Source organism: Hypomesus transpacificus, chromosome 17 (genome assembly GCF_021917145.1).
Source record: "Hypomesus transpacificus isolate Combined female chromosome 17, fHypTra1, whole genome shotgun sequence".
Lineage (NCBI taxonomy): Eukaryota > Metazoa > Chordata > Actinopteri > Osmeriformes > Osmeridae > Hypomesus > Hypomesus transpacificus.
Genome location: NC_061076.1, coordinates 993,421 through 1,008,136, shown reverse-complemented (window position 1 = coordinate 1,008,136; position 14,716 = coordinate 993,421). Strand labels below are relative to the sequence as shown.

The 14,716-nt window shown below is 51.6% G+C and overlaps 2 protein-coding genes across 4 annotated transcripts; one reads left to right on the top strand and one right to left on the bottom strand.

The window, feature by feature from the left end:
- Nucleotides 1–24: 24 nt before the first annotated feature.
- dnaja3a (DnaJ heat shock protein family (Hsp40) member A3a) lies at nt 25–4,910 on the top strand. Its single transcript, XM_047038112.1, has 11 exons — nt 25–254; nt 738–880; nt 1,152–1,235; nt 1,801–2,016; nt 2,214–2,366; nt 2,577–2,724; nt 2,807–2,871; nt 2,996–3,124; nt 3,212–3,327; nt 3,741–3,838; nt 4,152–4,910. The coding sequence occupies exons 1-11, from the start codon at nt 47–49 to the stop codon at nt 4,172–4,174; spliced, it is 1,383 nt and encodes a 460-aa protein (XP_046894068.1). The 5' UTR covers nt 25–46; the 3' UTR covers nt 4,175–4,910.
- A 2,566-nt stretch (nt 4,911–7,476) lies between these two features.
- Nucleotides 7,477–11,680, bottom strand: prpsap2 (phosphoribosyl pyrophosphate synthetase-associated protein 2). Of its 3 annotated transcripts, XM_047038154.1 has the most exons (13): nt 11,593–11,680; nt 10,942–11,102; nt 10,706–10,744; nt 10,354–10,406; nt 9,854–9,920; nt 9,223–9,395; nt 8,950–9,065; nt 8,797–8,852; nt 8,560–8,708; nt 8,289–8,359; nt 8,039–8,185; nt 7,544–7,716; nt 7,477–7,513 (listed from the first exon to the last, which is right to left on the bottom strand). In XM_047038154.1, exons 2-12 carry the CDS (start codon nt 11,022–11,024, stop codon nt 7,558–7,560), a joined length of 1,113 nt encoding a protein of 370 aa, XP_046894110.1. In that variant the 5' UTR covers nt 11,025–11,102; nt 11,593–11,680; the 3' UTR covers nt 7,477–7,513; nt 7,544–7,557. The 3 variants fall into 3 exon arrangements, with proteins under 3 accessions (XP_046894110.1, XP_046894109.1, XP_046894111.1); XM_047038153.1 differs by having other exon boundaries at nt 7,488–7,716; XM_047038155.1 differs by lacking the exon at nt 10,706–10,744 and having other exon boundaries at nt 7,488–7,716.
- Between the last annotated feature and the right edge of the window lie 3,036 nt (nt 11,681–14,716).

Sequence of the window (14,716 nt, the reverse complement as noted above, 5' to 3'; positions counted from 1 at the left end):
GCCTGTCTGGACATGCGCAGTTGAGCGTCGGTCTGTCAGTGGTGTAATGATGGCGTCCTCAGCGGCTCGCTGTTCCACACGCTGGATGACAATCGCCGTGTCCGCTGGACACAGGCGTGCAGGGTGTGCCTTCGCCTCCACTCTCCATGGGGGTGTCCGTAGTCTTTCCACTATCGGAACTCCGAAAATCTGGCCGGCAGGCAGATCATCACGTGGAGGGATGGGAAACGTCATGACATTGAGCGGACTGCCAGGTGAGCGGGCCTAGCTTCAGACAGCTAGCTAAACTAGCTAGCTCGTTGCTTCCTCCTAGCTAGCTTACATTGAGCCAGCGTTTTGCTTAGTTGTGGCGTTGCAAGCGACTGACTGATACCATGTCGTTGACATTGGTATGAAGGGGTGCGCTGTTCCATATGGGTGCGCTGTTCCATATACCACCATACAGTGATAACCTGATGGAAGTGATGTAATCAACTACAGCCTGTAGTTTATTTCGCTAACTTAAGTAGCAGTACCCTAGCTTTGTTGTGCAGGGGAGCTTGCCAACCTATGACCAGGTGCTGTAACCATGTAACATAGGCCCTAGTTGTTTATTTTTGTTCTTCGACAGCAAACTCATACAACCTGTCATCAATAACAAACGGTTTTAACTAGACTTCTAGGTATCTAATATGCCCGCATGTTTGTTAGGACTGTAGGACGCTACTTAGTGTCCCCGTGTTCTGTTGATGTTTCAGTTTCGAGTATCAGGTCCCCTCATGTCATCTGCACGCTGTCCTTCCACACAAGCACCCCTGCTGCAAACAAGCAGGACTTCTACCAGATTCTGGGTGTTCCACGCGCAGCCACCCAGAAGGAGATTAAGAAAGCGTACTACCAGGTGGGTAGAACCACATCAGAACCGGTCTTTGTCTTCTGTTAGCCCTAGGACTAGACCTGGATCCGTCCTGGTTACATTTGTTGTTGTATTCATTCACTTTTATCCGAAGCGCCGTAACATTAGCTTTAAAACTCTGAGGATGATAACAAAAATGTATTAGTTCTACGGTATATTGGTGGTCAGAGTCAAGGAACAGTCTGTATGTAGTAGACATGTGGCTGGTATGGATCCTCTGCTGTTATTGATTGATGTGTCTGCTGTGCTCCTTCAGATGGCCAAGAAGTACCACCCAGACACCAACAAGGACGACCCTCAGGCCAAAGAGAAGTTCGCTCAGCTAGCTGAGGCTTACGAGGTCGGTCTCTCTCTTCACTCTCTTCTGGTCGGTCTCTCTCTTCACTCTCTTCTGGTCGGTCTCTCTCTTCACTCTCTTCTAGTCGGTCTCTCTCTTCACTCTCTTCTGGTCGGTCTCTCTTGTCACCCTCTTCTGGTTGGTCTCTCTCTTCTGGTCGGTCTCTCTCTTGTCACCCTCCTCTGGTTGGTCTCTCTCTTCACTCTTTTCTGGTCGATCTCTCTCTTCACTCTCTTCTGGTCGGTCTCTCTCTTCACTCTCTTCTAGTCGGTCTCTCTCTTCACTCTCTTCTGGTCGGTCTCTCTTGTCACCCTCTTCTGGTTGGTCTCTCTCTTCTGGTCGGTCTCTCTCTTGTCACCCTCCTCTGGTTGGTCTCTCTCTTCACTCTTTTCCGGATCGGTCTCTCTCTTCTGGTCGGTCTCTCTCTCGTCACCCTCCTCTGGTTGGTCTCTCTTGTCACCCTCCTCTGGTCGGTCTCTCTTGTCACCCTCCTCTGGTGCAGCAGGGCTGTCAGGTGCTATGTGTGCAGAGCGGTTAGTTTACTTTGTGTTTGTGTCCTGGTGGTCAGGTGCTGAGTGACGAGGTGAAGAGGAAACAGTACGACACGTACGGGACGGCGGGCTTCGACGCGGGGGCGGGGCAGCGAGGGGCGGGGCAGCAGCAGTACTGGAGCGGCCAAGCCACACACGTGGACCCGGAGGAACTGTTCCGCAAGATCTTCGGGGAGTTCTCCGGAGCTCGTGGCTTTGGAGACTTTAACGCTGTGTTCGACCAGCCACAAGAGGTCAGCAGGGATGCGCAGAGAAAATGGAGGCAAAACCCTAAACGAGAACATTGAAGTATTGGTGAACCTTGGTCTATCTATTGATAGAATAGAGTTAAGTGACATAGACAGTGAGTGGAGTGATGTATCCTAGACGTGAGCCATCTTCTCCCAGGTATGTTGTGGTCATCCGGGTGTGTGCCCTGCTGTGTCCTCAGTACATCATGGAGCTGACCTTCACCCAGGCTGCCAAGGGCGTCAACAAGGAGATAACCGTCAACATGGACGCCAGCTGCCAGCGCTGCGATGGCAAAGGCCATGAACCTGGTACCAAGGTCCAGCACTGCCACCACTGCAACGGCTCCGGCATGGTGAGTCCATCATGGCTCCCTTTAAATAAACGGTCACCCACTTCATATCTTTATTCATTTATGCAAAGCGAGTAATAATAAATAGAGTGCATCACTGAGTCCCTCCAGACTCTCTTGGCCTGTGTTGCGTGTGATGTCACGTCCTGGAGTGTGTGTGATGTCACGTCCTGGAGTGTGTGCCTAACGGTGCTCGCCGCTGTGCCGCTGCAGGAGACGGTGAACACGGGGCCGTTCGTGATGCGCTCCACCTGCCGGCGCTGCGGGGGGAAGGGCTCCGTCATCTCCACCCCCTGCGGAGGCTGCCGGGGCACGGGGCAGACCAAGCAGAGGAGGACCGTCATGGTGCCCGTGCCTGCTGGTGAGACACACACACACACACACATACACATACATCTGTGTGAGTCTGAAGTCATACCCCTGGTGTGTGTGTGTGTGTGTAGGGGTTGAGGAGGGCCAGACAGTCAGGATGCCAGTGGGAAACAAGGAAATCTTCATCACGTTCAGGGTGGGTCTGACACCCTCGATATTCCCGTCCCCCTGTAACTGGTCTTGTGAAAACAGCTAAATAAATACATTCCGTTGCCGTGAGGATAGGAGTGGTTTGACATATCCCCCTGTGCGTCCTGCAGGTCCAGAGGAGCCCGGTGTTCCGGAGGGATGGGGCGGACGTCCACTCTGACGTCCTCATCTCTGTGGCTCAGGCCATACTGGGGGGCACGGCCCGCGCTCAGGGCCTGTACGAGGCTCTCAACCTCACTGTAAGACACACACACACACACACAAATGTGCACACTAAGGATTATGTCAGTATCACAGCATCTCACTGATTGGCTGGTTGTCTCCAGATCCCAGCTGGGGTCCAGACTGACCACAGGATCCTCCTCACAGGAAAGGGGATCGCCCGGATCAGCGGCTACGGCTTCGGAGATCACTATGTCCACGTCAAGATCCGAGTCCCAAAGTAAGACCCCAAGCTGTCACATGACACATCACATGACACGTCACATGACACGTCACATGACACATCACATGACACATCACATCCCTCCTTCCCGTTCTCTTCCTGGCTCCATGCTGGCTTCCTCTCTGTTGGAAGGAATAGATTATTCCTACAGTTTGTGCTGTCCTTCTGACTCCTGTGTGCTGTCCTTCTGACTCCTGTGTGCTGTCCTTCTGACTCCTGTGTGCTGTCCCTGACTCCTGTGTGCTGTCCTTCTGTGTCCTTTTTGCTGTCCTTCTGACTCCTGTGTGCTGTCCTTCTGTGTCCTGTGTGCTGTCCTTCTGTGTCCTGTGTGCTGTCCTTCTGTGTGCTGTCCTTCTGACTCCTGTGTGCTGTCCCTGACTCCTGTGTGCTGTCCTTCTGTCTCTGTGCAGACTGCTGACAGACAGACAGAGAGCTCTGCTCATGAGCTACGCTGAGGACGAGACCGACGTGGAGGGGACCGTCAACGGTGTCACCAACACCACTACAGGTACACACACATTACAGGTTCATGCAGATCATTAAGCACGTAGAGAGTCTCCAGCAGCCCTGTTCCCAGAGAGCTGCCCCTGGATGGCTCTCCCTAGGGTCAGCCTGGAGGACAGAGCCTCAGCAGGCTGTGTCTGGGGGCGGGGAGGGCAAGCCTGGCCCAGAGCGCCTGGCTTTCGCAGGGCCTGTGTGTGTCCAGGTGGGGGCAGCAGAGGGAGGCACTCACAGGCCGGGCAGGAGGAACACACCGGGAGTGGTCGGTTAAACCGCTCACAGACACGTTCTCAAGCTGCTTGGGTTCTTCTCTCCACCAGGTAAACGATCCACGGGGAGCTAGGAGGTTCTGCTGGGGGGCTGGGGAGCGTCGGATGGGGCCAGGTGTGTGGGCGTCAGCAGGGAGCGCTGGAGGGGGGCTGGGGAGCGGAGACGTGTTGGACGAGGACTGGACTGAGCGTGCCCTGGACAGTGACTCGCCGTTATCCTCCTGCCTCACAGAGAAAACATCCAAAACAGGAAGTGATGCAACACATTTCTGACCCTCACGCCTGTGATTGGCCTTAACACCGGATTTGATCAGAAAAGGTGTGTTTGCATCCTTCCTTCATAAAGGAGGACTGTTTTCAGCAAAAACAAGATTTCGGAATCCCAGACCACGGAAAGAAAATAAGTAATTTCCCCAGATGCACTCTGATGTTTTTGTCTGGTCATTGTACGTTTTGGACAATTTCTGTGTTTTATAGAAACCATGGAAACCACAATCTTGTATCTGCCACTCTCTATATTCACTTGATCACCAGGGTGAAACTGTGATGAGTCAAGTTGTTTTGATGATGCATGAGCTGTCACTAAGGAGGGTTGAAACAAGTTCAGATGCCCTGAACGAACAGGAAGTAGACAGCAGGATATATCCTGCTCTCCAGACGCAGAGCAGAAGACACGCCCACACTTTAACTATGTTTGTCCTTGTTCATCATACATGTACATAGATAGCTGTTCATAATGGAATTGTGGAAACCAACGTGTCAGAAACTAGAGATATAATATACATCTATAAATAATAAAACTCCAGTCTGATTGAAATGTGTGATTCAGTTTGAACAAAGTCCAATGTGTGAGAAATCATTGTTACATTTGGGGTAAGATGTATAACTCCAAAGAATCCAAAAAGAATGCTGTTTAATTTGTTAAAAAAGTAACAGGAAAAACCTCATGAAGCAAGGAGGTGATGGTGCTGGTTCTTGGTTGGTCACACAGCCTGTCTGTCTGCTAGGAAGAGGTGATGGTGCTGGTTCTTGGTTGGTCACACAGCCTGTCTGTCTGCTAGGAAGAGGTGATGGTGCTGGTTCTTGGTTGGTCACACAGCCTGTCTGTCTGCTAGGAAGAGGTGATGGTGCTGGTTCTTGGTTGGTCACACAGCCTGTCTGTCTGCTAGGAAGAGGTGATGGTGCTGGTTCTTGGTTGGTCACACAGCCTGTCTGTCTGCTAGGAAGAGGTGATGGTGCTGGTTCTTGGTTGGTCACACAGCCTGTCTGTCTGCTAGGAAGAGGTGATGGTGCTGGTTCTTGGTTGGTCACACAGCCTGTCTGTCTGCTAGGAAGAGGTGATGGTGCTGGTTCTTGGTTGGTCACACAGCCTGTCTGTCTGCTAGGAAGAGGTGATGGTGCTGGTTCTTGGTTGGTCACACAGCCTGTCTGTCTGCTAGGAAGAGGTGATGGTGCTGGTTCTTGGTTGGTCACACAGCCTGTCTGTCTGCTAGGAAGAGGTGATGGTGCTGGTTCTTGGTTGGTCACACAGCCTGTCTGTCTGCTAGGAAGAGGTGATGGTGCTGGTTCTTGGTTGGTCACACAGCCTGTCTGTCTGCTAGGAAGAGGTGATGGTGCTGGTTCTTGGTTGGTCACACAGCCTGTCTGTCTGCTAGGAAGAGGTGATGGTGCTGGTTCTTGGTTGGTCACACAGCCTGTCTGTCTGCTAGGAAGAGGTGATGGTGCTGGTTCTTGGTTGGTCACACAGCCTGTCTGTCTGCTAGAGGGAGGTGCCAGGGGCCTGCTCTGACCTGATCTGTCTCAGAAGGGTTCTCCACACTAAAGAAACACTGTTTAGCTCCTTCTGACAGCCAGAAACCAGGTAGGTAGGACGCTAGTCCTCTGGATTCTAGATTTCTTTCATTCGCCTGCACACTCTGGTCCTTAAGAGCCTGCTGATCCAGAGAGGGGTCACAGGAATTCCATGCATGCTAGAAGATTCTGGTAGACGTGGTGGTTAGGCGCTAACGGTAGTTAAAACAGGACACAATTAAGTTATCTTCATTTATTCATCTCGGTCGGTGATAAAGAAGTATATGAGTACAAAAACATGTGAGTACCAATAACAAAGACCTGCTTCAGTCTTGATTCCCAGCTATAACTTAGTCCAGTCCTGGAACCCTGTATGTCTAACATCGCTATGGCAACAAACTGGTTGGCCAACTATTGTCAGAACGGTTTAAATATCAGTATCCCTGTTCAGTCATTGGAAACCCAGAGCAGAGCTCAGCCTTTACCCTCATACTCTGAACACTAGCACACATCATCACACGTCCAGATCCTGGTTAGAGAGCAATGAAACATTTAAAACAAGCACACAAGTTTGAGTGTAGTGTGTGTATGTGTCAGTGTGTGTGTGAGAGTGTGTGTGTGTGTGTGTGTGTGAGAGGAAGCGGTGAAGGCATTGGCACCGTGGGGGGTGCTTGGCATCAGAGATCCATTTATTTTAAATAAGATATATTTTTCCTTCTACATGCAGACCTTGACGTTGGACACCCTTCCTGAAGACAACCTTGACATCCCCACCCCTCCTCCCCACCCCTCCTCCCCTCCCCTTCTGGCTGTCAAAAGGAGCCACCCAGTAAAACAGGAGCACAGTCATCTTTAAAAAGGTAAAGCAGTCCAGGTAGAGATGATAAACTAAAACAAAGAAGTGAAGAGAAAGCGACAAACTCTGCTTTTGATCTTCAGGAGCTTCTGTTTCTAACCCCAGGAAGAAGGGGAAAACATTGTTCTTCATGAGGGAGGATGCGTGTGCGGACCTGTGTGTGTGTACGGACCTGTGTGTGTGTGGGCCTGTGTGTGTGGGCCTGTGTGTGGGCCTGTGTGTGTGTGGGCCTGTGTGTGTGGGCCTGTGTGTGTGGGCCTGTGTGTGGGCCTGTGTGTGTGTGGGCCTGTGTGTGGGCCTGTGTGTGTGTGGGCCTGTGTGTGTGTGGGCCTGTGTGTGGGCCTGTGTGTGTGTGGGCCTGTGTGTGTGTGGGCCTGTGTGTTTGTACGGACCTGTGTGTGTGTGGGCCTGTGTGTGTGTGGGCCTGTGTGTGTGTGGGCCTGTGTGTGTGTGGGCCTGTGTGTGTGTGGGCCTGTGTGTGTGTGGGCCTGTGTGTGGGCCTGTGTGTGTGTGGGCCTGTGTGTGTGTGGGCCTGTGTGTGTGGGCCTGTGTGTGTGTGGGCCTGTGTGTGGGCCTGTGTGTGTGTGGGCCTGTGTGTGTGGGCCTGTGTGTGTGTGGGCCTGTGTGTGGGCCTGTGTGTGTGTGGGCCTGTGTGTGTGGGCCTGTGTGTGTGTGGGCCTGTGTGTGTGGGCCTGTGTGTGTGTGGGCCTGTGTGTGGGCCTGTGTGTGTGTGGGCCTGTGTGTGTGGGCCTGTGTGTGTGTGGGCCTGTGTGTGTATGGGCCTGTGTGTGTGGGCCTGTGTGTGTGTGTTCAGTCGTCCATCCCTATGTTCCTGAACAGGTAGGACATGGACTCCCCGTTATGGATGCGTCTGATGGCCTCGGCCAGGATCATGCTGATGTCCACCGTCTTGATCTTAGGACACTGCAGCTTCTGCAGCTCATGAGGAATGGTGTTGGTGACCACCACCTGGACAGAACACATGTTATACATGTTATACAGCCGTCAGCACCACCTGGACAGAACACATGTTATACATGTTATACAGTCGTCAGCACCACCTGGACAGAACACATGTTATACAGTCGTCAGCACCATCTGGACAGAACACATGTTATACAGCCGTCAGCACCACCTGGACAGAACACATGTTATACAGTCGTCAGCACCACCTGGACAGAACACATGTTATACAGTCCCACGGACTGTCGCGTAAGTAGAACACACAGACACACACTGCCACACACACACAGAGACACACACACTGCCACACACACAGACAGACACACACCTCATCGATGGCGGACTCCTCTATGAGCCGGGGTGCGTCCGAGGACAGGATGCCGTGCGTTGCCATGACAAAGATCTTGTACGCCCCGCGCTCCTTCAGCGTCTCAGCCGCCGCCACAAAACTGTCCACATCATCGATGATGTCATCCTATGGGGCGGGGTCAGACGGATGAGAGCTGTCAATCATTAGGAACTCCACAGACGTGACAACACTACATCAGTGTCCCGCCCCCAGAAGGAGTGACGCTCACCACGATGATGGCGATGCGCCCTCCCACATCTCCCACCACGGTGATGGGGGGCTTCTCTTTAGGGATCAGCACTGTCCACACACACACACACACAGACAGAGGGACAGGTGTGTGAGCTGGAGTTTAGGACAGACATGGGGTTGTGCTCCAGACAGACGGAATTTTGAGGTTGTGTACAGTTCTAGAGAGAAAGGTGTGTTGTACAGGTGTGTGTGTGTTGTACAGGTGTGTGTGTGTGTTTGTGTTGTACAGGTGTGTGTGTGTGTGTTACGTGGTATCTCCAGGCTGGGGTGGATGGCTCCCGTGGTCCTGACCATGGGGGGGGAGTGGCGTCCGTCCACCAGGTCTGACTCTGCGTCCTGGGCCTCCCCGTGGATCACAGCTATACCCAGACGCAAGCGCTCAGCAAAGGACTGGGCCCTGCGCACACACACACACACACACACACAGTAAGGCCGCACTAACACTCTCCAACACACTGGTAGGTGAAGGGGTGCAGAAAGACTACCTTTTGGCAGAGGCAGGAGATTTGGCCACAATCACAGCATTTCTATAGTCTGGGATCTGTAGATGAATACAGAATACAGGAATCATGTTTACCTTCTGCGACATGTACAACATGCTGAGGTGTGTGTGTGTGTGTGTGTGTGTGTGTGTGTACCTCCTCCTGGATGTACTGTAGAAGGAAGGGGGAGGCCCGCAGGTTGTCCACTGGGATGTTGAAGAAGCCCTGAATCTCCTTTTGATGGAGATCCATGGTGATGAGATGAGTCAGACCTACACACACACACACACACACACACAGTGAGACATCTCTGTCCCTCCATAAACTAGGCAGGAAAAGTTACATGTGTGCGTGTGTACATGAGTCAGTTTGTGTAGCACAAGTGTGTTTGTGTCTGTTTCCATGGGTCGGTGTGTGTGTTTCCCTCACCTGCTTTGCACATCATGGAGGCCAGCAGCTTGGACACGATGGAGCCTCTCTTCCTCATCTTGCACTGCTTGCTGTAGGGGAAGTAGGGAAGAACCCCGATGATGCTCCGGGCACACGACGTCCGACAGGCGTACACCATGATCAGCATCTCCATGATGGTGGTGTTCACATCCCTGCACAGAGGGGAGGAGGGGAGAGGCAGGGGAGGAGGAGAGAGAGGGAGGGAGATGGGAGGAGGAGAGGGAGAGGGAGGGGAGGAGGAGAGAGAGGGAGGGAGATGGGAGGAGGAGAGGGAGAGGGAGGGGAGGAGGAGAGAGAGGGAGGGAGATGGGAGGAGGAGAGGGAGAGGGAGGGGAGGAGAGGAGGAGAGGCAGGGGAGGAGGAGAGAGAGGGAGAGGCAGGGGAGGAGGAGAGAGAGGGAGAGGGGAGAGGCAGACGAGGAGGAGAGAGAGGGAGACGGGAGGAGGAGGGGGAGAGGGAGGGGAGGAGGAGAGAGGGAGAGGGAGAAAGGGGAGGAGGGGAGAGGGGAGGAGAGAGGGAGATGGGGCTCTTTCATTCTCCAAATGTGAGAGTTGTGGCAGCCAGCAGTGTAAGGGCCTTGGTGTGTGAGTGTGTGTGTGTGTTTACATACTTGGATACAGTCTGGATGATGAAAACATCTTTTCCTCTCACCGACTCCTGGATCTGCACACGTGTCTCTATGGTAACAGGGGGGTGTGAAGTAGGCTTGAGTTTTCTTAACACACACACTCTCTCTGTTCCACACACACATAAAGAGACCTCATTAGAGACCTCATGCTCTACTCTGTTATTTCTCACATAGACTCGCTCTCACACAACACACACACACACTCTCTGTCCCACACACACACACACACATTCACTTTGGCCCTATCACACACACTTACACACTACAGGCACTGTACAACAAGTCATGCCAAGAATGTTCTTCCCACGCAACATTGATTATAAAACAAAATGCAAAAGAGGGAGAGAGCATGGGTAAAGCTGGTATGCTTAGCTCCTGGTGCAGTTCTACTGTACTACACACACACCACTACACACACACACACACACACACCACCAGTAGTTTAACAAGCTGCTGGGGTACATGAGGGGTCAGTAGCACACCTCTGTTAGCTTCCTGGTACACCTGCACCTTCCCAAGTTCCACCCCCAACCGCCTGTGAAGGGAGACACAAACAGGGAGTGTGTGAAGGAAGACACAAACAGGGAGTGTGTGAAGGGAGACATAAACAGGGAGTGTGTGAAGGGAGACACAAACAGGGAGTGTGTGAAGGGAGACACAAACAGGGAGTGTGTGAAGGGAGACACAAACAGGGAGTGTGTGAAGGGAGACACAAACAGGGAGTGTGTGAAGGGAGACACAAACAGGGAGTGTGTGAAGGAAGACACAAACAGGGAGTGTGTGAAGGAAACAGTACACAAACAGTAGTGTGTTCCTGTGGGAGATTGTGTTGACCTTTTCATGCCCAAGAAGAGCAGAACGTTAAATCCTCTCCTGAAACAGAATCCATAGCTGAACTATGACCCTAAACTGCAACAAACTATAGATATAATTACTGCAGGTAGAAAGACACCAAGTCTGACTGTTGGGTGTGAATACATGTTTGGAAAAAGGCGTAATGTTTACATGTTGACACTAAACCTCGAATATGTCCAAGTGTTTTCTGCTTGTCCATCCGTGCATGTACTCACTCGGAGATCCTTCTGCTCAACTCTCGGCTGGAGGGATGAGAGTTAGCGCTGAAGATGACTAGTCCTCCTTTGGTGTGGTTCATGGCTGGGAGTATCCGTCCGCTTGGCTCCCCACACTCAGGCAGTGGATCCCTGGGCACCCACACCGCGCTGAGCCCTTCCTGCGCCGACGAGCGACAAACACGCCGGTGAGAAACATAGCCAGGCCTAGCTTGTTCAGATGAGGGCGTGTGAAAACACTGTCACGTGGCCAGCTAGCTAGCTTAGAAGCGACACCTTATAACGGGCCTGACAAATACAGTCAGCGGAATGCCAGATGGCTGTTTGTTTAGGGAAAAGTCACGAGATCATGGCACGATGATGTTGTTGGCTAGCTTGTTCACAACGACCAATAAAACCGAAACATACGTCTTACAACAGAAGATAAATAGGCCTACTGTACATGACTGGAGCTGCGCCAAGCTTTTTAAATAAATGAAACCCGTAATGGAAAGCGCGAGTCTCAGCATTTGCGCCTGCTCCATTGATTTCAAGATCGTTTATGCTTCAAACATTAGGCTACATCTTTCTTTGCGTAGCCAAACTCAACTTGCACCACGTTTCAACAACGAAAGTAAAAACTTAGATACTAAAGGAAATTATGTTACTTACCAGTTTGCGTGTTTAGTCAAGACGTTGTTTATTTAGTTGGTGGTTTCTGCAGCCTTCCTCAACCTGTTCAATCCCAGCAAGCCCTCTCAACTATGATTGACGTTCGAAATGTCCAATCAAAGACCAGTGCATCGACTAGAAGATTTCCTTGTTGACGATGTGACGTCATCTGGACAAGGCGTCAAATGTGACCTCAGATGAGAGTTTTTTGACAAATTTGCCACACGTCATATCTCTTAAAAATATAGGAAAAGGATATTGAATCAATAAAAATCCAGCATTTAATTTATACTCGAACCATTTCAGAAAGACGAATATCAGAACATGCTTTCGCTCAATCACTAGATGTCACTGTTCCTTTACCTCGTGCTAGAACATTCTGCTAGTCCACTTAGAGTGGTTTTATAGTGGTCTCCCTCCCCAAAACATTGTCGGCTATATATGTGTTTATGTGTGCTTTAAATAACCATTTCCCCCACATCTGTAGCCTAAATTCACTAGTTAAAGAGTAGACAGTCTAATAAAGGCTACACTCATGGTCCAATTAAATGAAGCAATTTTATTTTCAGACTGCGATGTGAATACACTTATTAGAGACGATATCTATCTTTCCTCCACAAGATCTTTACAGCCCATGGCATCCACATTTCCACTTCACTGCAGCACTAATAGCCCGATCTAGTCCATCACACACGCACGCGCACACACACAACCACGCGCACACACACACGCACACAAGAGAGTGGAGAAGAGGAGATAGTGATGGTTAAGGCAGCACACTCACAGACACATGTTGACCCTGAACGATGATTCCTGCACAGTGTGATAAGATGGCAACACAAGAAGGGCAGTGTTAAGTGCATCACAAATTGAATATTACCTATTTGCGTGTAATAGTGTGATTGTGCGTCAGTGTGCGTTTGAAGTAGCTGTTTCCCTGTGTAGGTATGTGTGTGCGTTGTAAAACATATTTGAACCCAGTCCAGTGAACAGTAAATTAAAGTGTTTCATTTCAGTTTTGAGATGATAGCATCAGAGCGTTTATATCTGACATTGTGGTGACAAGTATAATATCGCTTTCACGCACATAGCCTACAAACACGCGCACACAAACACACACACGAGATGAGAGAGGGGGCGGGGAGGTCTTCAGCTGCCCGCCCCCTGGATGCAGCAGGAGCCATTTAGCAGCACGAGCTCGCCCAGCTGTAAGGGGCGCGTGAGCGCGTGCACGTGCACCCCCTCCGCGGAGAGCCATTACCGAACAGAGAGCCTGAGCGCTGAACCGGGCGAGCGCACGCAGAGATGGCAATGCAGGATTCTGTTTACGACGAGTAGCACGAGAGCGAAGCCTAGGGAACAGAGAGCCAGCGCGCACCCGATTCTCAACCCACAAATATTTACGCGCGTTCCATTACCCTGTATTGCTAATGCTATATATTAATGTGAGTAATTCCTACAGTTAAATAATTTCAACGAGCTGTCTTTATTTTATTTTATGTAGTTTCAGTTTCACAGTCAGATACGACACCGTGCTCTCGGTGTCTTCCATCAGTTAATCGCTGTTTTTGAGCTGAGGCACATCAAGCTGCTGCGTGGCTCCCGGCCAGATGAGGAGCGCGAGGAAACCCTGGAAACGGAACAGTCCAGCAGACACGCGACGCCAAGGACCAGCAGCCTAGAAAATCTGTCCGTTTTGATTACGGGATTTTGGTACCACCGAATAGCCCCGTTCTTCATCCCTCCCGCTTGTCCGCGCTCGAGCATCCCTCCCCCGTCTCTTCGTCGGTCCTTCTCTCTCCATATGCCAGAGCTGTAGGGAGGAACCTCGGAGCGCTGGCCGGGTTAAACACGTCCACCCCGCGGTTGCGGCTGGGTTGAAGCTTAGCTGGGAGCGGAGGATGCTGTGGATATAAACCGGGACCGGGAAGATGGGGAAGGACCAGGAACTGCTCCAGGCGGTGAAGACCGAGGACCTGCTCACTGTCCAGAAGCTGCTGCAGAGGCCTCGGCCAGGGAAAGCAAGTAGGGACATTATTACAATAGGGATTAGGCCCAGTCTTTAACTGGAATTCACACATTTTACCGGGCTAACGGCATGGTTTCCTGGCTGTGTCTGAAGGAGCGGGGGTGCACAGGGGAAATTGTGAGTGTGTGCGTGCGTGTGTGTGTGTGCTTGCGTGTGTAGGTGTGCGTGGGGTGCGCCGGGGTGTATCAGGGTGCCTCAGTGGTTTGATAGCGGAATGATGTCCCACCGGGGGGAAGCTAAACCCCCAGCCCCAGCGCACTGCAGCAGAGGCGGGGAGAGCGCGGCGGAGAGGAGGGGTCTGCGGGCTGGGGCTGGATGTGTTAGTGTGTGATTGAGACAAGCGGTGTGTTAATGACAATAATGAGTTTCTGGGTTGTCAAAGGTTCATCGTCTGCTGCCGGCGGTCAATCATCCTCTTATCACCCGCACGTTTTTTCAACACTCTGCTCTCAGTCTTAATTGCAATAAGGCAATGTTTTCGAGGTGCTGCCAGTTGTGTGTGTGTGTGCGAGAGAGAGATCCGAGACATCTTGTTACCTATGGCCGCCATGTCAATCACAGTGTTGTTACCTGAGAGGTAAAAACAGAATGTTCTATTCTATTCCAAAATGCGTAACACCTCAGAAACCTATCTCAATGCTCAGGCTCGAGCGCTCGCAGGTGACAGATCTACTCCCACGTCTCGTGCTTCGGTGATATGTGGGGGAGGCTATTGGGATATAATTGCGCAACGGCAGCTTGTGAGGTGATGATCACCTTACACACTCAGGTGACTGCAGCCAGCTGTAGCTATGCCTATTCTGGAGGAATCTAGTCCCATTTTCGGGGAGGTGGGGGGAGGAGGGCTGGCGGGGGGAGGGCACCAATGACACATATAATCTCAGCTCAATTAGCCCCTACGCCAGTTTCAGGTTTATAGAGTGTTTGTGTGTGCCTGCTAAGTGGCGTGCGTGTGGAAGGGGCTTTGTTTGTGTGGCAGGGAATGGTGTACACTGTGTGTGTGTGAGAGAGAGAGAGAGAGAGAGAGAGAGAGAGAGAGAGAGAGAGAGAGAGAGAGAGAGAGAGAGAGAGAGAGAGGGAGAGGCCTGAAATGGA